The 25328-nt window shown below is 42.9% G+C and overlaps 3 protein-coding genes across 5 annotated transcripts in view; 1 reads left to right on the forward strand and 2 right to left on the reverse strand.

Annotated features, from left to right (window-relative positions):
- WDR27 (WD repeat domain 27) overlaps positions 1-890 on the reverse strand; it is a 136179-nt gene extending 135289 nt beyond the window's left edge. Inside the window, exon 1 of the mRNA XM_055136760.1 lies at positions 747-890. The gene's annotated coding sequence lies outside the window, so the exon portion shown is untranslated. The remainder of the gene's footprint in view (positions 1-746) is intronic.
- Positions 380-2915, forward strand: C4H6orf120 (chromosome 4 C6orf120 homolog). The gene is made up of 2 exons (XM_055136761.1): positions 380-440; positions 807-2915. The coding sequence occupies exons 1-2, from the start codon at positions 380-382 to the stop codon at positions 1616-1618; spliced, it is 873 nt and encodes a 290-aa protein (XP_054992736.1). The 3' UTR covers positions 1619-2915.
- PHF10 (PHD finger protein 10) lies at positions 1958-24962 on the reverse strand. Of its 3 annotated transcripts, none has more exons than XM_055134416.1 (12): positions 24811-24962; positions 22436-22542; positions 20021-20151; positions 19321-19398; positions 17833-17966; positions 17599-17748; positions 14771-14880; positions 12617-12770; positions 8985-9140; positions 3996-4104; positions 3087-3275; positions 1958-2145 (listed from the first exon to the last, which is right to left on the reverse strand). In XM_055134416.1, the coding sequence occupies exons 1-12, from the start codon at positions 24895-24897 to the stop codon at positions 2060-2062; spliced, it is 1491 nt and encodes a 496-aa protein (XP_054990391.1). In that variant the 5' UTR covers positions 24898-24962; the 3' UTR covers positions 1958-2059. The 3 variants fall into 3 exon arrangements, with proteins under 3 accessions (XP_054990391.1, XP_054990389.1, XP_054990392.1); XM_055134414.1 differs by having other exon boundaries at positions 19321-19404; XM_055134417.1 differs by lacking the exon at positions 8985-9140 and having other exon boundaries at positions 19321-19404.
- Between the last annotated feature and the right edge of the window lie 366 nt (positions 24963-25328).

Below are 25328 nucleotides of genomic sequence, written 5' to 3' on the forward strand. Positions count from 1 at the left end.
CTCACTCCAACCTGAGTGTACAGCTGCTCAAGAAATCAGGTGGTGGGGACTAACTCCCATGCCATGCTGCCTCGTGTGGCTAGGGGGACATGAGGTCCATGCCACCTAAGGACTCATCAGGGCTATTCCCAGGGTAGCAGAGGTGGATCAGGAGTTAGTGGCAGACCCCCTTCACAAGGTAGCTGTCTCTCCCCTGGGCTTCACATAAGTCACCTGGGGATCCCACCATCAGAGGAAATTCCAAACATCCGATTGTTTGGTCAGCAGGCTGGCTGTGTGGACAGAACCTGGATTGGCTTCCTAGGAAGTGAAGGCCAAGGCAGGCAAGTTGGTCCTGAGTCAGAAAGGTTTGGAAGGCTAGAAAGCAGTCTTGGAGGAGATGGCCTGGCATGATGAGAGATCATCTGACCACCGAAAGAGCTTCCACGCCAACTCAGACCGTGGAGAGCCACAAAGGCTGCCCAGTCACCAGGGACTCCACAGTAGTCTTGGGTCACCGTGGAAACCGCCCGTTTGTTCATCTCTTCAAGTCTGAGGACAGCCACAGGCCAGGGCCACCTTGAACCTCAGCCACCTCGCACCTCAGTGTCCTCCAACCTGGGCCATCTTCTACCTCAGCCATCTTATGTGGGATTCACCTCCCACCTCAGTGCCCTCAGATGGGGACGCCCCCCCACCTCAGTCACCTCCCGCGGGGCCCCTCGCAACTCAGTGCCCTCAGGTTGGCCCCCTCCCACCTCAGTCACCTTCAGCGAGACCACCTCGCCCCAACTGAGGGCGCGTGAGGCCGGCCGTGACCCCAACAGCTCCTCGAGCGGCCGCCAGCGCCGCCCCGCACCGCCCCGCGAGCGCCAGCCACAAGGAAGACCCTCAGCGCTCAGAAGCCCCGACCCGCGCGAGCGCCTCTTCGCTGACACCTCCTACCCGGCGGTGCCGGGCCACGCCCCCAGCGGTCGCCGTGGCAACCGGCAGCCTCAACCCCGCCCCGTTCTCGCGAGAGCGCGGCCCGCCCACTTCCGGGCTGCTGACTTCCGGCTCGGCGGCGGCGGCGGAGCGGAGCCCGCGGCCTGCCCTGCGCGCCATGCCGGCCCCAGGGCCGCGCGCGCTGCTGCTGCTGCTGCCGCTGCTGCTGCTGGGCGCGGCGGGCGGCGTGGACGAGGATGAGGTGCCCGGCGACTGGGTGCTGCTGCACGTGGTGCAGGGCCACATCGGCGCGGGCAACTACAGCTACCTGCGCCTCCACCACGAGGGCCGCATCGTGCTGCGCATGCGCAGCCTGCGTGGCGACGCCGACCTCTACGTGTCCGACAGCACCCTGCACCCCAGCTTCGACGACTACGCGCTGCAGTCGGCCACGTGCGGTCGCGACCTCGTGGCCATCCCGGGCCACTTCCAGCGGCCCGTGGGCATTGGCATCTACGGGCACCCGTCGCACCTGGAGAGCGAGTTCGAGATGAAGGTGTACCACGACCGCACGCCCGAGCAGGGGCCCGATGCCGCCGCCCGCGCCGCCGTGCCGCCGGGCCCGGTGCCCGAGGACGGCCCGCACGACGAGGACTCGCTGCTCTGGACCGTGCTCGTGGGCCTGCTCAAGCTGGTGCTGGAGGTCCTCTTCTGACGCTGCCCGCCCGCGACCTTGCGACTCATCGGCTCCGGCATCCTTCCACCACCGAGTAACGTTCCTCCTGCTACCACCTGGCGCCAGCAGGAAACCAGGAGGGTCAGGAAAAACTCATCAAAAAACCAAGCCGAAGTGACTTTAAGGCTAGTCGTGGAATAGTTACTAGTTTCCCGTGAAGGTGCCAGTTGCCTACTGGGTTTCTGCAGAGCTAAAGGACCAAGAAATGTAAAAGCTCCTGAAAGACGAACTCTGCCTGAAATTGGTTTCAAGGGTAGGAGTAGTTTATACGAGAATAGTTTATATGAGACGAATCAACTTGCAGATTTTTAAAACACATACTTTCAAAAATCTTTTATTGGCATAAAAATGAGAATGTTGTAAATAAATTGGCACCAAATATTTCACTTAAATCCATATTGCAATATTGAGATCAAAAAGCTATCCCTCTTTGCTGCTTTTCCCCCTTCTGCCCACTTTCCTGGGTGTTGGGGGGGCTCGCTGACAACAGTCACATATCCAGCGACCTAGGAAGAAAATGGTTGTTACAGAATGAATTTCATTCTTCAGGAATGAATTTCAAACCCACGTATGATGTAAGGCTCTCCTTAGCAATTCCTTTACACACTGCCCCTAGGGATCAGTTTCGGGAAGGTTTCAGGTGGATTCCCACTTCAGGCGTATTGCTGTGTCTGTCCACTGCCATGTGAATTACTGAAAGTGAGGTAAGGGATCAAGAACAGTGCAACAATCTCTAAAACCTTTAAAATGTTAGGGTAGTTCTTTCCTAAATGCAAACATGGTCTTTGAAAGATAGAAACAATAAATCTTACATAAAACCTATTCCTAAAGGTAGCTTATTTTCAGCCTTTTTCTTTGATGCTTTCACTGGCAGCTGTGTCTAAGACCATCTTCAAGTCTGGTATGTATGCTGAGGACAGCACATTAGAACTTAAACAGTACTTGCCAGCAGGAAACAAATTGCTACATACTTGATGTGAATGACTATTAAACCTTAATTATTTAACTTCCTAATGATTTCCAGGAAACTTCTAGGTACATGTTTATAGAATATTATACAGTGCTAGCTAACCATGCAAGTTCTAAAATTACACAATTATCTGTGTGCGGTTTTAGTCCAATTACTGTGATTTATTCAATAATAGGTTTATTTTTAAAGTTACCTGGAATTGTCATGCAGCCTCAATTTTTAGAAATCTGGTTTAATAATTGTAAAGGAATAGCAGTCATTCTGTTAAGTATACAGAAATAAAATCAAGCCTTTGAAACAAACTGATACTTGCTGATTTAGATATTTGGCAAATTTGTCATTATCACTCTACCCTGAATTTTACTTCCAAAACTTAGTAGGCTAGCACTCGTTTGTCTAATAAAGGCGGCTGTGACATGGGTAATGCTGGTCCAGTCCCTTCACTCAAAGATAATGTTACTTTTCTTTAATCTTTACCTGATGGAATAGCACCAAGGCCCACACAAAAAGTATGATAACCTCTGTCACACACATCACAGAACATCATTTCTTCTTCATGGTGGGGTTGTCCACATATAATGCAAGTTTTACATTCCATGCATTGCCATGGGTAGGTCTTAATGATAGAAACAAGCTCCATAGTCATATCCAGGCAAGAAGGATGGCCTAAATCAGAACCAATATTAGTAGTTTTCACACAAATATTTTTTAACAATATGGCATAAATAAAATGCTAGTTTGCTTTAGGATTTCTCATGAGTGGCTATAATGGGGCCAGGCAGTACAGCAGGTAAGGTGCTTGCCTACATATGGTTGATCCAGGCTTGCTCCCCAGCACCACATAGGATGACAGCCACACCAGGAGAGATCACGGAGTACCACCTCTGTGGCCCAGCCGCCCTCTTCCCCAACCCCTGGCCCTCAGGAAAATAAAGTGGCTATAATGTTTGATCACCAAAAGGAAATGAAAATACAATGCAAAGAAAATACAAAAATACAAGAAAATCTTTTCATACTAGCTGGAGTGATAGTACAATGAATAGAACATTAGCCTTGAATGTAGCCGACCTGGGTTGGATCCCTGGCATCCCACACTCCCCTACCCCCGCCCCAGCACTGTCAGAAGTAATTCCTGAGTGCAGAGCCAGAGGTAACGGTAACCAGGAGTCACCCCTGAGCTTGGCAGGGTATGATCCAAAAATTACCCCCTCCCCTCCAAAATAAGAGAAAGTACTTCCTCAACAGACTGCCCCACACCTTATAAATTACCCTGTGTCTGATGATTCTTTGGTTCCAACTCTAGGTGACAAGTAAAAATCCTAGATTTTTTTAATTGAAGCAATAAATGAGGTGGTTAATATTTTAAGAAGACATTCCAGTACTTACCACTATTGTCACATTGAGAGCAGTGTATAAGTGATTCAGCCTTGCCTTTCTTGTTGGACTCCTTACCCTTCAGACAAATTCCACATATAGCATTTGGAATGACCTTTGGCTGGAAGGGTAGAAGAGGGCTATAAAATCATGCCAAAAGAACTTACTATGGGTTCAAAAGGAATTCTGTAACGGTACTGCCTTATCTTTACTTTTTGTTAAGCTGCTAATGGGAACCTTCACAAGATACAAGTTGACATGAATTTGTTTGCAACATACATGGACCTTATACAAACTAAAGCCTTATATTTAATTTTGAAATTTGTCACGGCATGATCTCAAATAGGATTAAATATAGCATTCTACATTCCATAGATAATAAAATCTTCATAATGAACTGAAACTAAATGCAGTGTCAAGTTACACTTTGGGAAAAGAAAAACCAAGTGACAAATGACCATAACGTGAATTAGGCTTATTAGACAAGAGTTGTAAGCAACTTACATATACTGATTTTTTTTAAATGACATTTGCTAGTATTGTATAATTAGGGCCATAAAATAACAAAATTCAATGTTTCAACATTTTTAAATAAGAAATGTCTTATGGATATATTGTCATATGCATAAATGCAGAAAACCAAAGCGTAATTTTTTCCTTACATATCTAATAACAGAGGTTGTGCTTAAAGGAAAAAACACTATCAGATACAAAACATAAAAGAAAATTTTTCAGAGAAGCAAAATTAAAAAAGCTAAGTAGGAATTGCAGATACTCTTCTATTTCAAGTACCATTCATTTTTTTCAGATTAAAAACAAGCACAAATCCAATGATGGTTTTTTCAGGCTTTCATACAATATTTAGCAACACAAGAAAAGGGACAAAGGGAAAGAAAAAGTTTTACTACACCGAAAATTACCAGGGAAGTAATTTTACTCAAATGTAACACATCTGAATATCACAACTTTCACCATAATGAAATGAAGTTTATGCACACTGTAATAAATGCCTGTGTGTTTGTGTGTATACATATATATATATATATATATATATGTATATATGTATATACACACACAGCAAAAGAAAAACAGCATGGGTTAAACATGAAATGGTGGTCAAGAGAATGTGGGTGTACATGTATGTATGTGTTTATCTATGACTGGGATAAAATTATTTTAAATATCATTATTATATTTCTATTTCATTCTAATCCAATTCATCTGTTTCCCTTTCCTGAGTTACTACACCAAAGAGAAGCCTAAATAATGCCTAATGTATCTAGTTCTCTGGCTTTGAAATGTTTCACTGCCTTCATAACTTGTAAGGCCTAAATAATACTTTCTTAACTCTTTATATATTTTTTAACTTATAAAAGTATCTTTCTTAGCAAAAGATGACAGAGGCATTCAAAAATAATTTTTGGCTTATTTATTTAAAAAAGTCAACCTTATACATAAATATAATAAAAACAATAACTAAACAATCACAAATATCTCTACAAAATAAATATCATGGAAGTTAAAACATACATATAAAGCTTGACCATTGGCTATTCTACATCTCCTGTATTTAGACCTTGATACCCTGCTCCCCCAACAAAAGGATAGTGTCACATGCTCAAACCTTTTAAGTATCGCAGTGTAGTTACCCTGTTGTTGCTATAGTCTAAGCATTAGGTTCTCATTCTATTTCCTAAATAAATATAAATATTACCTAAATAAAAATAGCTAGGAAGTGCACTTCTATGACCCAAGTTCTGGTTCAATTATGATCAAATCTGTCACTGCCATAATATACAGCAGGAAATTACCTCTCAATTCATCAAACTAAGAAATATCTTTTAGTTACGGTACTTGTGCGAAGTGTAAAAGATATATTTATTTAGCACTTGCAGTTTAGATACTGGCATACTAAGCACTCTGATATCTAGAATCAAGGAAAGTAATCACACAATGTTCAGTTCTAAAGAGAACTCCTCATAAGAGACCCTTTACAAAAGTCAAATAGAATAAAATACAAAGCTAATCATTCACATTCTAGAGCAATTCAAGTTCTACAATCATTAGATTATACATTAAGCACCTATAATAAAAGGGCCACCAAGAAAATTCTAGGTTTACTTCTAAGCTTAAAAATAGTGTTTTGTTAAACCACATAAAGTTTTTCTTACCCAATAGTCTTCGTCTCCATGAAAAAAAGGAAGAGAGAGGATTGGAGAAGAGAAAGAAAAAGACAGAGCTTCATAGCGTTTTGTATGGTGATGCGGCAGCTCCAAAAACCTCACTGTTCATGCACAGAGAGGTCTCTAGGAAGACACACTGTTCACAGCCAGCTGCCAATGCACACACACAACACCAGCAGCTGGTTGGGAAACTAGTCTCTTCTGGGTACTAATGAGCTGATGGAGGAGAAAGGAAACTGCGTAGAACTCCCCGAAGGTTAACAGGACAGAACCCTACGTCTGAGTACGTCAGCCAGGTCCACTTCTAATCACTGCAACAACATCAAGGTTTCACCACTACAAGAATGTTAAAACATTCATCCAAATAGCTCTATATATCTCCAATAAAATGCTTCAAAAATCAACCAAAAGTGAGACTTTCATAACACACAGCATAGATTTTAATTATATACTTATAACATAGGCTTGAATCCTAACAATTATGCTTTAATTTCAGGTTAATGTAACCTAAACAACAACACTGTCCTACAGATTAAGGGCAAGCACTAGCGAATCTTATGAAGCAAGACATCAGATACATTATCATAACTTCCATTTTAAAACTAAGACCTTCAGCTTGAAATACCCCAATATTTAGGCACATCTTGGTTTATTAATATTTTTCATAGAGAGGTTAATTCTTAATAAACATATTCACATTAATGTACTAAGTCTAGATACTTGCTCCAAACTTCGAAATACCTGAAACATTTTTAGGTACTAAAAATGTTCAGATTATAATAAAAAGTATATCCTGCATATTAGACTCCCTTCAGTACTATCAATATAGGTTCATCTATATGACTTATTCACGATTAAATCAATGATAGTGATATTGAATACTTCTTCAATTTTCAGCCTCTATTAAAATGTCAGTATTCTCTTCTGTAACTCATGATTAATCCAGGTGTGTTGTGTGAAAGGTGTACAACACAGACGAGTTCACAGGAAAGTGTGCTTGAAGCTGCTGCTTCTTCCACCAGAAGCTCTTATCAGACTAGTAGCACACATAGGCTAACTTTCCAAAATTTAATATCTGAAGTTCATTTCCTTTCAGTACTTAAGTATGAATTTAAATCGTTAGTTTAAAAGAAATTAGATAAGGAGTATACATGGATGTGAGTATATATGTATAAAATGTTTATATGTGTATGTATATGTATATATGGACAGAGACGTAAAAACAGTATAAAACCATAAAGGTGTAGCCTCCTGAAGTCATCCTCAAGAGCCCCTTCCTGGTGGAAAGATCCCTACAATTTCCTTGCCATAGATTGAGGAAACATTTTGGGGGAGGGCGATTTGGGCATGGGCAGTGCTCAGGGCTGACAACTGGCTCTACGCTCAGGCAGGGATCACTCTTGGCCAATTCACGGGACCATACTAAGTGCCAGGAATCAAACCCAGGTTGGCTGCACACAGCAGGCATCTTATTCCCTGTACCAATTTTCCAGCCCAAAAACCGTTTTTGTTGGGGGGGGGGGCACACCCAGCTCTATGCTCAGGAGTTACTCATGGCTCTGCACACAGGAATTAATCCTGATAGTGCTTGAGGGACCATATGGAATGCTGGAGATCAATGCTGGTTTGGCTGCATGCAAGGCAAAAGTACCCTGCCTGCTATACTATTACTCTGGCTCCTCAGAACATGTACTTTTATGTTCATTCCATGAAGGCATTCCCTAAATACAGACACCTTCATTTGTTAAGTCACTTTTTTACTTTAAGGAAAAGAAAGGCAACCAAAACACTGGAAGTGTTGGGGTTTGGCTGAGGGAGTCAGCCTGCAGCTCACATGAACCTGTTCTGGATTAGCAGAAGCCCAATTCTGATACACAAGCTGGAACATTTTCACTCAGGAAAACTTGTTCATTATCTCCCTCTATGAGGCCTTCAAAACACTTCCATAGCCATAATAAAAAGCCTTTTCTAATGCATTCGAGACAAAAAGAACTATTTCACAATTATGGTCCGACCATAAAGCTGTAGTTAACTGCAATCCTTTCAGCTATTTCCCCATTCACATACAGGAAGAAAATGACTCACCTCTTACCTAACCATAAGAAAAGCAGAGGACAATTAGAAGAAAACGATAAAAAGGAAAATATTGCTGATGATGCTACTTTACTCAGAAAATAACCAGGGAAAAAAGTATCTACGATGAAATAGCTCAATAATGTTTACATCCTTATAATAGAATAATACAGGTTACTTGCCAAGATTAAGCAAAACTAAAAACCAAACTCAATATAAATAGCAGCTTGTACCATTTTCTAGGCCATAGCGAGTTGCATTTGGCAGATGGAGATATAAATCTTACTTTAATCCCAGATCTTTCTTAATAAAAGGCACTACAAAAATACAACTCAAATACTATACCCACTCATACTTTATCACATGGCATGTTTACCTATACTAATTACTAGAATAGTTAAAACATAGGATTAATTATGATCTTTACTAAGAAAACAAAGTATAAAGTTCTGCCTATGAAATAATTTTTAAAATCCATACTTGCCTGGTTGTATTTAAAAATAAAAGATTCTCTTAAAAATTAAACATATACAGAAAACAGAAGCTAACCCAGAGCCAAAAGTAAAGGCAACAGCAAAGCCACCAGGAAAAGAGCCCAAGAGCAGGAAGCTGAGAGGGCACACCGCACAGAGCACGGACAGGAGTATAGCGAGCAGAGTGCCCCAACTGTGAAAGTCAAAGGTGAGCTATTTCAGGGAGAGAGCTGGTCAGTAAAGAAGCTGAGTCAGGGGCTTTTTTCTTCTACCTTGTACCCAGGCACTGATTTGGACAGTACAGAACGTTTGGAAGCATCTTTTCTCGGAGTAGCAGTTCTGTCCTTGGTTCTCTGTCTTCCCTGGAAAGGCTCCTCCTGGCTGTCGGGAAGAGCTTCCCCCTCAGATACATTGCCAGAGGAGCTGTCCTGGAGTTCAAAGGCACAAAGAAAGATTCCTTGGCATTCACATAGATTTGAATCTGAATTTTGAAAACTACAGAAAATATCCCCAAAAATATGTTAAAGTTGTACACCTTCAAACTGCTCCCAGTACCACTTGTTAAGAGGCTTTCCTTGCTCCACTTCATATTTCTAAACTTCCAGCATTTTAAAAATAAATATTAAACTAATTTTTCCAGCTGAGACTAAAATAAGTCACATTTTAAACATTTATCCTAGGGGCTGGAGCAATAGCACAGCAGGTAGGGCCTTTGCTTTGCAAGCGGCCGACCCAGGTTCAATTACCAGCATCCCATATGGTTCCCTGAGCACCTCCAGGGGTAATTCCTGAGTGCATGAGCCAAGAGTAATCCCTGTACAGCGTTGGGTGTGACCCAAAAAGCAAAACAAACAAACAAACAAAAATTATCCTAGAGGCCAGTTGACCCCAGTTCGATTCCCAACACATAGCCCTCTGAGCAGCCCCACAGCCAGGGGTGGGGGGTCCCTCACCACCTCCAGGGAATCCTCAGGCCGTGATGCTGACCTCCAGGCCACACTGGCTGCAAATAGCCTGGAGGGCCCACAGGCCTCCTGAGCACCATTGTGGAGCACCCAATGAAACTAAAAAAAAAAAAAAAATCATCCCTCTCTGAAGTACTCCACAGCAGTACTTTCAGGAGCAATTTCACCATACAGCTTCAACATTGCATTGCCATTCTGCAAAGAAATACGCTTCTGTCATACAATAGTTTAAAACATAAACTTCAAAATAATTATGTTTTCATGTTACATACGGCAGCATATCTGCCAACAGTATCTGACATATTTTACACATTCAAAGTTTAGGGATGTAGTACCTGATCAATTAGACCTTCATTTTTTAATTATAAATTTTCTAAAATAAATTATATGTTCATATAAAATTATAAATATTACAAACGAAGGTACTTGGTTACCTCTAGCATGATTTCTTTCTCCTTGGGGATAAGGGCTAGAGGGGCTTGGGTCACACCCAGCAATGCTCAGGGATCACTCTGGCTGTGCTCAGTGGACTATATATATATGCAGTGCTGGGGATCAGTTACCATGCAGACCTGGGTCAGTTCCATGCAAGACAAAATGCCTTCACCCCTAAATCAGAATTTTTTGTTGTTGTTTGGAGCAACACTGGCAGTGTGCAGGGCTGACTTCTGGCTCTGCACTCAGAGGTCACTCCTGGTGGTGCTTAAGGGTCAGCCGCATGCAAGGCAAGTGCCTACTCACAGCACTATCTCCCTGATCCCACAGATGAGGAATTCTTAAAACTTTTCCACTCATGACCTCTTTTGCCTCCTCAGATATAGTTTTACACAACCCCAGGTATATAAAATAGGCAAAAACTCTAACATTTACTAATAAAAAATCCTAAAGTTATTTCAAATAAATTTTGTGACCCCCATTATTACATGTCCCCATATGGGGCACAATCCCCAGTTGGAAGCTAGGATCTACACGACCACCCAGATTAACACTCTTTTGAGACCACCACAAGGAACATGTTTGCATCTCAAGTTTCTCCTAGCTCCATGTGCACACCCAGACTCCCTAACTACACTCTCACATACTCACCAAAATGACACCCGTGTCCTCCTTACTTAATTCAGAAAAACAGAACACACTGCATGTATGTGCTCCCGTATTTTTTAAAGCATTATGTGCATTTTATCACAGTAGCCGCATTTCGGTCATGAGGATGTGCATCACCCACTGACTGAACAGATTTCTTACACTAAAGTTAACATACCAACAGGAGTTTTATTCTATTTAGTTTGTCAACATCTCTTACAATGTGTATTTGCACATCAAATCCTAGAGGTTAAAACTTTAGTATATGCCATCAAAACTTTAGTATATGCCATTAATCATCAATCAGATTACAATTCTAAGTACAGTGAGAAAGTACTTCATTATACCTTCACCATACCATCATAATAGCATGATGGAAAAAAATGTGGTAGAATATTGTTTGAGCAGCTCCTTTTAAGATGTTTCATGTTTCAGAAGCTGCTGCTAACACAAATGCAATTCCCACTCAACAATGGCACATTCTTAGGACCAGGTGCTTAGAGGGAACAGTTTTTATTTATGCATTTACATAAAATCTCCCAAACAGGTGCTACTCAGGCACAGGACATCCCAGTGGTGCCAGGGGTCAACCCCTGGGCTTTCACATGCCAAGCACACACATTCCAGCCCCCTGAGTGCTCTCCCTAGCCCAACTGAACAGTTTTAAGCAGCCATTTGCTTCATACACAGTGCTAAAATAAAATAAAAACTGCTATCATATTTCAAGAGCACAACCACCTTCCTATCATCTTACAACGGCACCTTGCTGCCCCATAAAGGCCACACATAGTAAGCTACATCTTCCTACTGGGACTCTTCAATTCTCTTTTGTGGGAAGACTCCTGGCCATGCTCAAGGAAGCAAAGGCAGCTCCAGCAAGTCTTGGCCAAACAGGCCAGAAGGTTGATGCTTGAGGCCAGTGATACAGTGGTACTCAGCCTGCAATGCTGAAGCCACCTGGGCAATCCTGGAGTGTTCTGAAAGCCACTAGAGCCATCACTGGCACTCGTTGGGGATGGCAGTGGTGGGTGGGAGAATTGGGCAATGGGAGGGCAGGGAGACCAATCAAATCTCTGAGCATGCAAAGTGTATGCCCTAGACCACAGAGCTATCTCCCAGCACAGAGGAGCCCAACAACTCTTAATTAAGCAGTAAGAATATAATGAATTCACCAAATCCAAACAACCAAGTATCAGACCATAAGTTAATGACTGGCTAACAGCTAAGGGACGGCCTGAAAAATAAGATTTACCATAGCCACATATAGCTAGTCTGTACCAGTACACACGAAAATAGCTTTTTTTTTTTTTTGCTTTTTTTTTTGGTGGGGGGAGGGTTGGAGGGGGTGTCACACCTGGAGATGCACAGGGTTTACTCCTGGCTCTGCACTCAGGAGTTACCCCTGGCAGTGCTCAGGGACCATATGGGATGCTGGGAATCAAACCTGGGTCAGCCGCATGCAAAGCAAATGCCCTACCTGCTGTGCTATTGCTCCAGCCCCAGAAATACCTTCTCTTAATGAAAAATTTTCGTCTCAAAAACTATGTCTACTATGGGGCTGGAGTGATAGCACAGCAGGTAAGGCATTTGCCTTGCATGTGGCCGACCCGGGTTCAATTCCCAGAATCCCATATGGTCCCCCGAGCACCGCCAGGAGTAATTCCCGAGTGCAGAGCCAGGAGTACCCCTGTGCAATGCCGGGTGTGACCCAAAAAGAAAAAAATTATGTCAAATATCCTTTAAAAAAAAAAAAAGAGAGAGACTGGTGATACAAGTTCAACTTCACATTTGAGCAATAAAATTAGCAGAACTCCAAATGTAAAGTATATAGTTCCTACAAAGCCCAACATTCTCACCGAAGTGCCTTTATTCTTCCGTTTCTCATCACTTCGACCATCCTCTGCATCATCTGAATCACCATCACTGTCTAGAGCCGGGAGCTCAGGGTCCAGGGGAGGCTCATAAAGCGCAGTGTTTAACGGCAGGTATCGCAGCTCATCTGGAGAGTACCTACATTTCAGAGGTGCTTTAGTTATCCTTTATTAGTAAATACAAGTGAGTTAATCTGAGCTAGGGAGACAGCCTTCACCTTCTCCATTCACTTCACCTTTGAAAATGATTCAAAGTTAATAAGTAATTTTTCATTCTGGTAATCAAGTAGGGCAAGTAATAAAATACCAGAACATTTCTTCACTAGGTAATGTAAAATAGGCACTAAATTCTGACTATCAAAATGAAAATCTCGCTCTTATGTGGTAAACCCAAACAAGAAGGAACTGTCAGTAGAGTGTGTGTGCAAACCAGGCTGCCTACTCCACTCCTATAGCCATCACTCCGCTGAGCGTGCATATGTGCGATAGTCTTCCTCAAAGAATGACGGGTGCATAACAGGTACAGGATGGAGTTCGGAAGCAAAGTTTTCAGTTATTACTTTTAATTATCTTAAAACCAATATGTAATGCATGCTTTCTAATCAATTTAATCACCTATTATACTTGAAAGCTTTCTGGGGGGTCACAACAGGTAGTGCTCAGAGAATCAAGTGGTGTGGGGGACCAAACCTAGCTCCCACAGGTGAAACCTGCTGCAGTCCTCTCCCTAGACCAGGCGACTCTTTTTTTTTTTAATTTATTTATTTTTAATTAGAGAATCACCGTGAGGGTACAGTTACAGATTTATACACTTTTGTGCTTATACTTCCCTCATACAAAGTTCGGGAACCCATCCCTTCACCAGTGCCCATTCTCCACCACCCGTAAACCCAGCGTCCCTCCCACCCTCCCCAATCCCATCTCCCCCCCACCCCACCACTGTGGCAAGGCATTCCCTTCTGTTCTCTCTCTCTAATTAGCTGTTGTGGTTTGCAATAAAGGTGTTGAGTGGCCGCTGTGCTCAGTCTCTAGCCCTCATTCAGCCCGCAACTCCCTTCCCCCACATGGCCTTCGACTACAATGTAGTTGGTGATCGCTTCTCTGAGTTGACCTTTCCCCGGAACGTGAGGCCAGCCTCGAAGCCATGGAGTCAACCTCCTGGTACTTATTTCTACAGTTCTTGGGTGTTAGTCTCCCACTCTGTTATTCTATATACCATAGATGAGTGCAATCTTTCTATGTCGACCAGGCGACTCTTGATGAGGATGACACTCACCTCGTCCCTGCCACAGGAAAAACCCCTGCTCCTCTGTAGCCAGCACCTTGCCTGATTTCTCACACCAGAAAGCAAAGGGGCTGCCATATGCCTATTATCATCTTTAACTTGCTGACCCAACAATTTAAAAAAGTTTCCTGAACCACATCTGAAATTTGACTTTAAAGCAGTATAATTATAATCTATCTTAAGTACTATTCTCTAATTCAACCATACAATTAAGTTCTGGGATATTCCAAAGGGTTCAGGGTGGGTCACAGCAGGAGACAGGGAGCAAACATTAGCAGGCCAGGAGGGAAACAGAAAAGAAACAAGGTGGGAAGGGGGCCATAGTCAGTGAGAAAACATTGGTCAACAGTGCTCTAAAGAAAACTCTGTAGTGGAGGAAACTATTGTCCCACAGGAGTTTAAAGAGCAAACACTGAAGTTGTGGAACAAAGTAACACTCTAACCCTATTCTCATTGAAGTCTGGATAAGGAGTAACAAATAAACATCCTTCTTGCTACAGCAGAGGCAGAAGTCAAGGGGAGGACTGATGAGATGGCTCCAAGAGCCCCTCCAAGCATTCTACTTTTTCATTCTGGCCTTCCAGCTGCACACTAGCCACACAGATGTGTGAAAATTCAGGCTCTAAGGAGGTAGAACTGCGACTATGCCTGAGATTCCCCACTTTCAGCAAGCTTCTGGAGATCCCAGTAGGTGGTGACAGAGAAAGGCAATTCGGCTTTCATGGGATGTTCAAATTCTAGTTATAGGCCATCTTTCCCCTAAGACACAGACCCTATACAATATCCCATAGGGACATAAGCTCGGAAGTGCCTCACCAACAGCCCAGTGAAACCACTGCCTCTTGTAGTAATACCTTTTATAATATTCCTGGAATTGTCCGGGGATGAGGGCCACTGGGTAAGAACTGACCTTGGTTCGCTCTGTTGGTAAAACTTTGTACTTCCCTTGAGGCACCTGGATAACCTGGAATAACGTGAAGAGAAATACAAAACTGACTTCAGTTTCTGGTAGTTTTTTCCTCGTTATCCACTTTATTAAGGAAAGGTTGGGGAGGGGGGAGGAGTAGACCTGAGGGTTTTCTTTTTCTAAAAATACAGGAACGCATCCTGTGCTTGATGCCAGATACCCACACACATGCCAAACAGGGCTCAGTGCCTAGTGGTTTGGGGCATTATATGAAGCTTCATGGGTTTGCTGAAGGGGATGGTGCTCTCCATGCTGGTTTCTACTTGTGGAGTCATGTCACCTCCAAATGACCAAAGGCCTTGGAAGGGGGGGAGGGGGACTTGGATCGGAGATGCCTCACCTCTACCCATAATTAGGACTTTACAAAAAAAAAAAAATCCCATCTTGTTCTGTATTGCAATACTCATCCAGCCAAATTTTGTAAAAAGCTCCAAGTTTGAGAACACAGGGGAACAGGACACCTGGGGCTTTACCTTTTCATAGGGGAGTTTTGTCTGGCTCCGTACTATGGCCATCATTTCTTTACTTTTGTTTTTTATTTTGGGGCCACACCTGGCACTAGCCAGGGGAGCAATGTGATGTCAAAGATGAAACTCAGGCCTCCCGCATGCAATACTTCACATGTACTCAGCCCACTGACCTACCATTATTTTTGAGGGAAAGTGGTGTCTCTGCTCCCAACTTTATAGCCTATGACTTGAGCAGCTTCTACAAACTCCAAAGCTCAACTTCCTCATGCAGCAAATGGAAGTGACACTAGAGTATCCAGCTCACAAGTTCACTGTGAGCAGTAGGTGAACTGCTACAGAAACCGCTGACAACCCTGAGACACACAGCAAGCTCAACATGGTGGGCAGTCTGTTGAGACTGCCCACTTTGGAACCAAAGAGCACACACAGCTTCATCAGGCGCACCAGAGACTGGTACACATTGAAAAGAACAACTAGTGTTGGTGTGGATGAGGAGAGAAAGGGACTCTCAATCACTGCTGGTGAAAATGCCAGTTAGTCCAGCCTTTTTGGAAAACAATATGGACATTTCTCAAAAAACTGAAAACTTTGATACGACCCAGCAATACCACTCCTGGGAATATATCCTAATGGCCCAAAAACAATGCAGAAAAGCAATATGCACTCCTATATTCATTGTGGCACTGTTCACAACAGCCAGAATCTGGAAACATCCCAAGTGCCCGAGAACAGACAAGTAGATAAAGAAACTATGGTATATCTACGTGATGAAACATTACACAGCTGTTAAGGAAAATGAAGTCATGAAATTTGCTAATATGTAGGATAACACTGGGTTTGTCCTTTAAGCCTTGCCTCAGGGCAACTGAGTTGAGAAAACAGATGCCCAGGAGTAAATATTATTGAAGTCAATCAACTCCCAAGTTATAAAGCATAATATTAACTGTCTTCCTGTGTCCATACAGAAAGGACAATGCTTTAAGGTAAGAAGTAAGTTCCCTGCGGCAAGGCTAAAAAGACAAATCCAATGTTATCCTACACTCATACATGGAGAGTATCAGGCTGAGTGAAATAAGTCAGAGAAAGACAACAATATAGTAAATTAATAAATCCCAAAGACACAGAAACAAGGGCCAGGAGAACTGGTCCATGGTAGGAAGCTTACCACAAACGGGTAAGAAAAGAAAAGTTATGATAAAGAAGGGAGTACTGTGACAACAACAGTGGGTAATTATCACTCTGAACAAAAACTGAGTGCTGAAAGGAGGTGACTTGATATGCATAATACTCTTTCAGCACACCAGTAACAATAGTGCAAATAACAAAGCCTAAAAGGAAAATGAGAGAGAAAAAGAGAGGAGAGGAGAGAGATGATTAAAAAAAAATTAAATAAAAAATATTTAAAAACGCATCAGGGCTGGAGCGATCCCACAGCGAGTAGGGCGTTTGCCTTGCACTCGGCAGACCCAGGTCCTATTCCCAGCATCCCATATAGTCCCCCAAGCACCACCAGGAGTGATTCCTGAGTGTATGAGCCAGGAGTAACCCTTGTGCATCGCTGGATGTGGCCCAAAAAGAAAAAAAAACCCACATCAAAATGTTTCATTAGAAATGGTTTAAGGGGCTGTAGCGATAGTACAGTGGGTAGGGCGTTTGCCTTGCATATGGCTGACCTGATGGTCCCCCAAGCACCGCCAGGAGTGATTCCTGAGTGCATGAGCCAGGAGTAACCCCTGTGCATTGCTGGTTGTGACCCAGAAAGAAAAAAGAAAAGAACACACACACACAAATACCAGGCTGGAGCAATAGTACAGCAGGTAGGGTAATCGCCTTGCATATGGCAGACCCAGATTCGTTCCTTAGCACCACATATGGACCCCCAAGTCATATAGGAATGATTCCTGAAATCATTCATGCAGTCATGAGTAAGCCCTGAGCACTGCTGGGTGTGGCCCAAAAACAATGACAAAATGTAGTACTAATAAAGGCATTACTAAGAATTCCATCATATACAATAAGCTAAAGTGAAGGATTAGAGGCTAGAGAAACATTAGAGCAGGTAGGGCACTTGCCTTGCAAGCAGCCAACCCAGGTTCGAGCTCCAGAATCCCATATGGTCCCCTGAGCACCATCAGGAATAATTCCCATAATCCTTGAGCAGCACTGGTTGTGACTCCCCGCCCAGGTCTCCCCAGTCCCCTCCCCCCAAAAAAGATGAAGGATTAATAAATTTAAGCAGACCTACATGTGTCTGTAAATCAAAATAAGCTCTTCTCTCTTCCATACGTTCCCGGTTTAAGTTGCTATTAAATTCAGCTGCCTTTTTAGCCGCTTTCTTAATGTACTCAGGCACTTTGCTGGCTTCTACTTTCTGAGTATTCTGTTGCTGCATTTGCTAAAATAAAAATAAAATAGTTGAAAGTCCTAACTTTATACGTTATTCTCCCAAAATGAGTTATAAGTTACCTTGATCACTTACAGAATACTCTTTATAATGATCTGTAATTCGCTGACGTTCTTTTTCTTGTAGAATAACAGAATATTCAGCATGTTTGGCTGGATATTCTTTTATCATTAAATCAATCACTTCATCACTGCGCAATGCTGTTAAACCTAATGTAGACCAAAAAAAAAAAAAAAAAACGGGTTAAAAAAAGGTCCTACAAATGAAGTATTTTCAAACTCTGCTTTCCCTTAAGCTTATCCTACATTTAAAGGGTTTTCTAACAGCCAAAATATTTAATACAGTAAAAATAACAAAAAATAATACTAATAATATAATCCAAACACTTAAAAAAAAAAACTGGAGACCTAGGGAATGCCCTGGAGAACACTCCTACATGCAGAGGTTCAGGCCCAACCCCCGGCCCTCCCAGAGCACTGTAACCTGCTACTGTGGCTCCTACACAGGCCCTGGCTGAGGGTCATCAGGAATGGCCCCAGGTTCCTTGAGCAATGGGTGGGTCACCAAAAATAGTACTTTTCTAAATAAAAAAAATGGAAAGTTACCAAAAAAAGTCTATTTTAAGCCAATTTTTGTTTACATTCTATATACCACAAGCACAGAACCACTAATTAGAAAAAGTTGTCAACCATAACAACACTACTAACTAGGTCTTTTATTAAAATAACAGCATTTTTCAATATATTACAGTTGTTAGTCTTCAAATTCCATACACTGAATCATCATGAATAAGCTAAATTCTACCAAAACAAAGCACCAGTGCACACAGCTCATATACACTTTTTTATTGATTTATCTGGGGTTGTAGTTTCCAGTCCACACCTAGTGAGTTCCTCAGGAATACTTTGTGCCAGAGACAACACCCAGGCTCCTTCCAGCCAACTCCCCAGCCCTCATACAGGCACAGCCTAAGACACACTGTACCAGACATGCAAACTGCTAAGATGAAATTCCATAATTTTATATTAAAGTCATGATTGCATTACAATTTTGATAAAAGGAAAATTACAAATACGGCACAAGGGTAACCAAGTTGGAAATGAGTAAAATGTCTTTATTAGATAAGAATCAATACTTTAATGCCATACTTCTTTGTATTTTAACTCCAAGAGTATCCTGCCTGCATGGGCAGAGCCTGGCAAGCTACCCGTGACGTATTCGATATGCCAAAAACAGTAACAATGGGTCTCATTCCCCTGACCCTGAAAAAGCCTCCAATCACTGGGAAAGATGAGTAAAGAAAGGCTGCTAAAATCTCAGGGCTGGGAGGAACAGAGACATTACTAGTGCCCACTCGAGTAAATCGACGAAAAACAGGATGACAGTGACTTCCTTTGTATTTTAACAACTAAAAATTCAATAAATACACTAGCATTCAAGTTATTGAATCTATTTTACTAATTTTGTAAATTATTTTCTGGAAAGGAGATACAAGACGATATTCAGACAGTATCACTTCACCAAGTTTCAGCCTGCAAAATTCACATGAAAAGTTTCCATTACCTAGAGTGCACTGAGTCTCCGTGATGACATTTAGTTCTCTCAGATAGAGTTTCTCCTTATGAGACAAATCTCGTCGCTCTAAATCTCCAAACAAAATAAAAACAAAAGACTGTTAGAAATAGTGGAACACTAAGCATTTATAAAACTTTAAAAAGCTTAGTAGTTTTTCTTAGATTGAATTCATTTGACACATTAACTTGGGCAAAAAAAAATTGAAATGAATAAAGAGAATAACATTCTCAAACTACTGAAACATAGTAGTAGTCAAAATAATGAATTATGGAATAAACTTCGGCATTAAATGCACAAGAACACGCTGTACAGAAAACTTTCATGGGGCAGGAGCTATAGTACAGTGGGAAGGGTGCTTGCCTTACACACAGTCAACCCAGGTTCAGTCCCTGATCCACCAAAGCCCACCAGGAGAAATCCCTGAGTGCAGTGCCAGGAGTAAGCCCTAAGCACTGCTGGGTGTGGCTCAAAAACAATTAAATTAAGATGGTCTTTATTTGTTACCCTTATTTTCTTTCCTATCAGTTCATAAGGCAGAAGAACAAATGGATAGTACAAAGAGATCAGTAAGCAAAAGAATATAAAATATACTGGAAATAATTCATATTAATATATTCCAAAGTTGACAACCATAAAAAAAAATCACTATTAAAAGTCAGATTTAGTCTGTTACATAGAGACTAAATACCTGGATATTTCCGTTTAAAGGAGGTCACACCCAAATATTCACTGACTTGTTCTTGAAGCATATAGTATTCTCCTGTTTCATCAGGTGGCCATTTGTACTCTATCAAATTTTCTGCTGGATAGTAGCTAAAGCTAAGCACAGAAATATACATTATGCCTCAAAAAAAAAATGTAGCTTTTAATAAGTCTAACCATTTTTAAGAATTTACTTTTAAAGATATTTATTCTTAAGGATTTTGAAAAGCTATTTCAGTTACCTGAATTCTGTCTTCTATGACTTTGCAAGACAAAAAAGTTCCCATGATTTTTAAGTATATCAAAAAAATTATAAAATTGGTATAGAGTAAGCAGAGAATCATCTGCAATACCATAACAGCACAATTTCATTAACCCAAAGTAATCAATTGTTTTTCTGCTTTTCAAAGATTTACAAGCTGATAGGAAAGCAGAATTCAGAAAAACGAATTAAACTCTAAAGATGAGTTCTTTGTTTTCAAAAACCCCATAAAACCAGAAGAAGCAAAGAATGAATCAGTTTGCTGGTGCCAGTGTATTGCACATTAATCCCAACCCTGCACAGCAGAGACTGAATTTCTAGATTAGTTAATTTCAACCACTAAGTTTCATCAATGAACAACAGAGCCAGAAACTGACATTATTTTATGCATCTCTACAATTATTAAAAAAGTTTTCTCTGAGCCATGGCAAAAGGACAGAGGGAAAGGCGTTTGCCTTCATGCTGGAGACCAGTTTCCATCCCTGACATCCCACATGGTGCCCCAGGCACTGCCAGGAGTGACCCCTGAGTGCAGAGTCAGGAGTAAGCCCTTAAGCATCACCCGCTGTGGCCCAAAAATAAGAACAAAATTTTTTTTTCTTCAAAAATGGTACATGGGAAACTGGATACACAAATGGAATATAACATATCTGAATGTTTATCTGATGTCTCATACAATTCAAAAATTGAATCATGACATAAACTAAAACTGAGAAACTCAAAATAGAGAAGTGGGCCAGAGAGCAGTTTGCCTTACATGCAGTTGACCTTGGTTAGATCCCAGACACCATATATGGCGACCAGGCATAGCCGTAGTTGAGCCCTGAGAAAGCCCTGAGAAGAGTTAGGAGTAAGCCTTAAGCACAGCTAGGTATAGCCAAAAAAAAAGAAAGAAAGAAAATATAGACATAAACTTTCATTAGTTTAGCAATGGATCCTGAGCAAAAACAAGAACAAAATCAAATCAAAAATCAATGATCTGGGCTTCCTGAACAAAAATGGCCAATAAGTAAATAAAGACATTCAATATCACTAACTCATTATGGAAATTCAAATCAAATTACAATTAAAGACTTGACATTTTTAGAATAATTTCTTTCAGTGGAAAATAACTTGGTAAGGATTAAAGAATGGAATCTGCATTGTTGGTGAGGATATAAAATGGTGGATAAGATAAATGTAAAGTTGGGTTGTTCTCAAACAACTAGTCATAAGATTATCATGTGACTTAGCAATTACAGCCATAGGTACATACTCAACAGCTGAAAAAGGAATTATGAACAAATTATTTGTAAATCCACATTCAAAGTAGAAATACAACAACCAAAAGATAGAACAGTGCCACCATTCCACAATCCACATCCATCACAGATGAGTGGCTAAACAAAATCTGGTATTAACCCAGTGTGGAAAGTGGGAAAGAGGAAAGAAAGAAAAAAGAAATTCTGATACATATTAAAGCATGTATCTAAGAAGTATCTATGCTAACTGAAATAAGCCAGACACAAAAGACAAATAGATAATATATGATTCTACCTCAGATACACTAAAATAGGTAACTCGGGACAGAAAGTAATGAAAAGTCAGGCATTTGAAGAAGGGCAAATTCTGTTGTTTTGTTTTGGCTTGAGGGGCCAAAACCAACTCTGCTTACTCCTGGCTCTGTGTTCTTTGCAGAGTTTAGGACATATGTGGTGCCAGGGATTGCCCTTGTGTCAGCTGCGTGCAAGTCAAGCACCATACCTGCTGTACTGTTTTTCCTGGCCAAAAGGCAAATTCTTATTACTTACGAGTTATGGAATTTTTTTTGCATGCAGTAGTAAAAATATTTTAGAAATGGGTGACAGCATAAATTGCACATTATGATAAATGTAGTTAATGCCACAGAATTAAGTTAAAATGCAGAATTTTGTGTATGTTATACCACATCTAAAGAAAATTTTTTCATTATACTAGCAAAACCAGTATTGTAGTCACTATGTGAAACACAATAAAAACTATTCTCTCATTTTATATTCTCTCATTTTAAATAATTACTTTTGCCAAAGCTGCTGCAAAGGAAAGAGTAAAAAAAAAATATGCAGAAAAAAATACACCACCAGAAAAAAAAATTATTAGGCAATCAATAAATCACAGTACCCAAGATCTTGACTTGAAGTTTCACAACTCCTAGAGCTATCCCCTGAGCCCATTCGCCTCCTCTTGGATGGTTGGGTCCCATCATTCGAATTATCTTCATTATCATCCTATCCATTTAAAAGATTGAAGAAATAAAACGTGAGAAAGAACAAGGAAAAACTGAGATCTCCCCTGACTTGCTGAATAGCGACTACTCTAAGTTTTCTAAAAACTAGTTATACAAATGTTAACTTTACATTATAATTAAAAGGGGCCAAAATCTGCCTGAAAAAGACCTGGGGAAAAATGAAAATCTCATCTTCAAAACAACCAAAGAAAATATTTTAGTCAAAGTTTGGCATGTAAATATTTTACCTATAACATATTAATCTGTTAATCAAAATCTACTTTTGATTTCTCACCAACCAAGATGAAAATGCAAGCTGCTTAAAATAATGTATTTAAGCTGCTAATATATAGAAAGCTAACCATCCTGGGTCAAAGATGTAGCTCAGTGGTAGAGCACTTGCCTTGCATGTGTGACCCTGGGTTTGCTTTCCAGTACCACCAAATTAAGAAACAAAAGTAGGAAAAACAAATACAGCAATCCTTCCTATTCCACCTGGGAAAAATAATGTGTGAATCATGGCTAGCCCAATTTATAGCTGATTCACAGGACTACTCTAATTGGCTATTTTACTTATAGTCCTGTGATAGGATAGGCATATAAGGTTTACAAACAAGTTACCAATTCTACGATTTTGTTCTTCATTGCAAATATTTAGTGTACTATTAGAATATATTCTTATAAGTCATTAACATATATAGGAACATCTAGCACCCTCCCTTGCCAAAGGGGGTTACGTTATCCATTATGTGACAATAAGAGGATTGGACCATGCCAGTAAAGACATAAATGAGGTCAAAAATAATACAAATTGGTTTGTTCACACAACTAGCCAAGCCTCACTTGATGGCTAATGCCAAGGACTACATTAATACATGAGAAGCACTGAGACCAGACCTAGCAAATAACTAAACGCCCAAAGTTAGTTACAATTATGCTGCTAATTAAAGTGTCAAACAGCCCCAGCTATTAGAAATTTAATCAGATTCTTTCCCAAGAAATAATACACAGGTAAGGTCTCCTTTTCAATTCTTGTAAAGAAAAGCATTCAACTTAAGTTCTGTATATTCATTCCTATTAAGACAAGCAGTCATGAGAGAGTCTAAATCTATTTTCCCAAACCTACATCTGACAGCACAACTGCAATATTTCATGTTTGTTACTTTGGACTTAACTACTTTTAAGCACTCATATACTCTTATATTTTACTTGCTCCTAGCATTTTAGGGATATTTACCAATGTGTCTAAGTATATTTCCCTTCGGCAAAAAAATTAAAAAATAAAACTTTCAGAGACTAAAATTAAAATACAAAGTTCTTTAAACTTTTTCATTTGCAGTGTTTTGAATTTGTTACTGGTGCAAATACTTGGTTGAAAGCAAAAAGCGAGCACTGACCAGCTGACTCTGCCCTACGAGTAACAGCACCATCTTTTCTAATATACCACGGAATACACTTTCAAGCCCTAAGAATCTGCTTACATCCTTGCTGTCAAAGCAGAAATAAGTCCAGGTTTAAGCCTGTCAACTCTACCGAGAACTTGCATTCCGCCGTTACTAGAGGCGCCCACCGTTGTCTAAAATGTTCCTATACGTGTGTACATGCTCCAAACACTAGACGGGCGCTCTCCAAGTGGCGCCCAGGCCCCGGCAGGGAACGCTGCCCACCAGGGCACTCGCGGTCTCGTCAGCCGGACTGTGAGGAGACCCCACACGGCCCAGAGGGGCGCGAAACCCGAGAGCTGTGAGGCCGGGCAAACCTCATCCATCCCCACAGAACGGGCTCCACAGCTGGGGCTGACCCCACACCTGGGAGAGCCCAGCAAGCGCTCGTCTCCGCGCCCCTCGGTTCACCTTCCCATCCGAGTCCAACTCCGGGCTCCCGGCGCCCTGACCCTGAGCTGCTGAGGTAACTTTGCAGTGAGTTCCCGGGCCGGGCCCCTTGGGTCTCCCCCGGTCGTCTCCGGCCCCGGACGCCGAGGCCCTGTCAGCGCGCGGCCCGGCGCAGGGGCCACAGCGGACCGCGACCCCGACCCGGCCCCCGGCCCGCCCGCACGGGCTCGGTGATTCCGCAGCAGGGTCCGGGGCGGCTCCAGAACCGCACCGAACAGCTCTCGGGCCGCGGGCACGGCGTTTCCGCACCTCTGCGCGACCCCCGCCTCCTCCCGGGGGTCGCCCGCCCTCGCCCCCGCCCCCCGCGGGCCTCCCGGGCCGCCAGACGCGCAGCCCCGCCCGCCGCCCGGGCCTGGCCCCGCCCGACCGCTCCTCACCTTCGGGGACGGCGCTCCGGGGGTGGCGGGGTCACTGTCGCACGGGCGCGGGGACAGCGCCGTCCCGGGGCCGGCCGCCGCCGCCATCAGCCCGAGCGGCCCGCGCCGCCGCCGCCGTCGACGCCGCCGCCTCGTCCCGGCCGCCGCCGCCGCCGCCGTCGCCGCCGCCGCGCGGGCCGCTCCCCGCCGGCCCGGCCCCGCCCCCTCCGCCCGCCCGCCCGGGGGCCGGCCCCTGCCTCCGCGCGCCCCGCGGCCCGCCAGCGCCAGCGCCGCCACCGCCATGGCCGCCAGCGCGCGCCGCCGCTCCTCAGGCCCCGCGCTCCCGCCGCCGCTCCTCGGGCCCCGCGCCCCCGCCGCCGCCGCTCCTCAGGCCCCGCGCTCCCGCCGCCGCTCCTCGGGCCCCGCGCCCCCGCCGCCGCTCCACGGGCCCCGCGCCCCCGCCGCCGCTCCTCGGGCCCCGCGCTGCCGCCGCTCCTCGGGCCGCGCTCCGCCGCCTCTCACCACAAGCACCGCGATCC

Source organism: Sorex araneus, chromosome 4 (genome assembly GCF_027595985.1).
Source record: "Sorex araneus isolate mSorAra2 chromosome 4, mSorAra2.pri, whole genome shotgun sequence".
Lineage (NCBI taxonomy): Eukaryota > Metazoa > Chordata > Mammalia > Eulipotyphla > Soricidae > Sorex > Sorex araneus.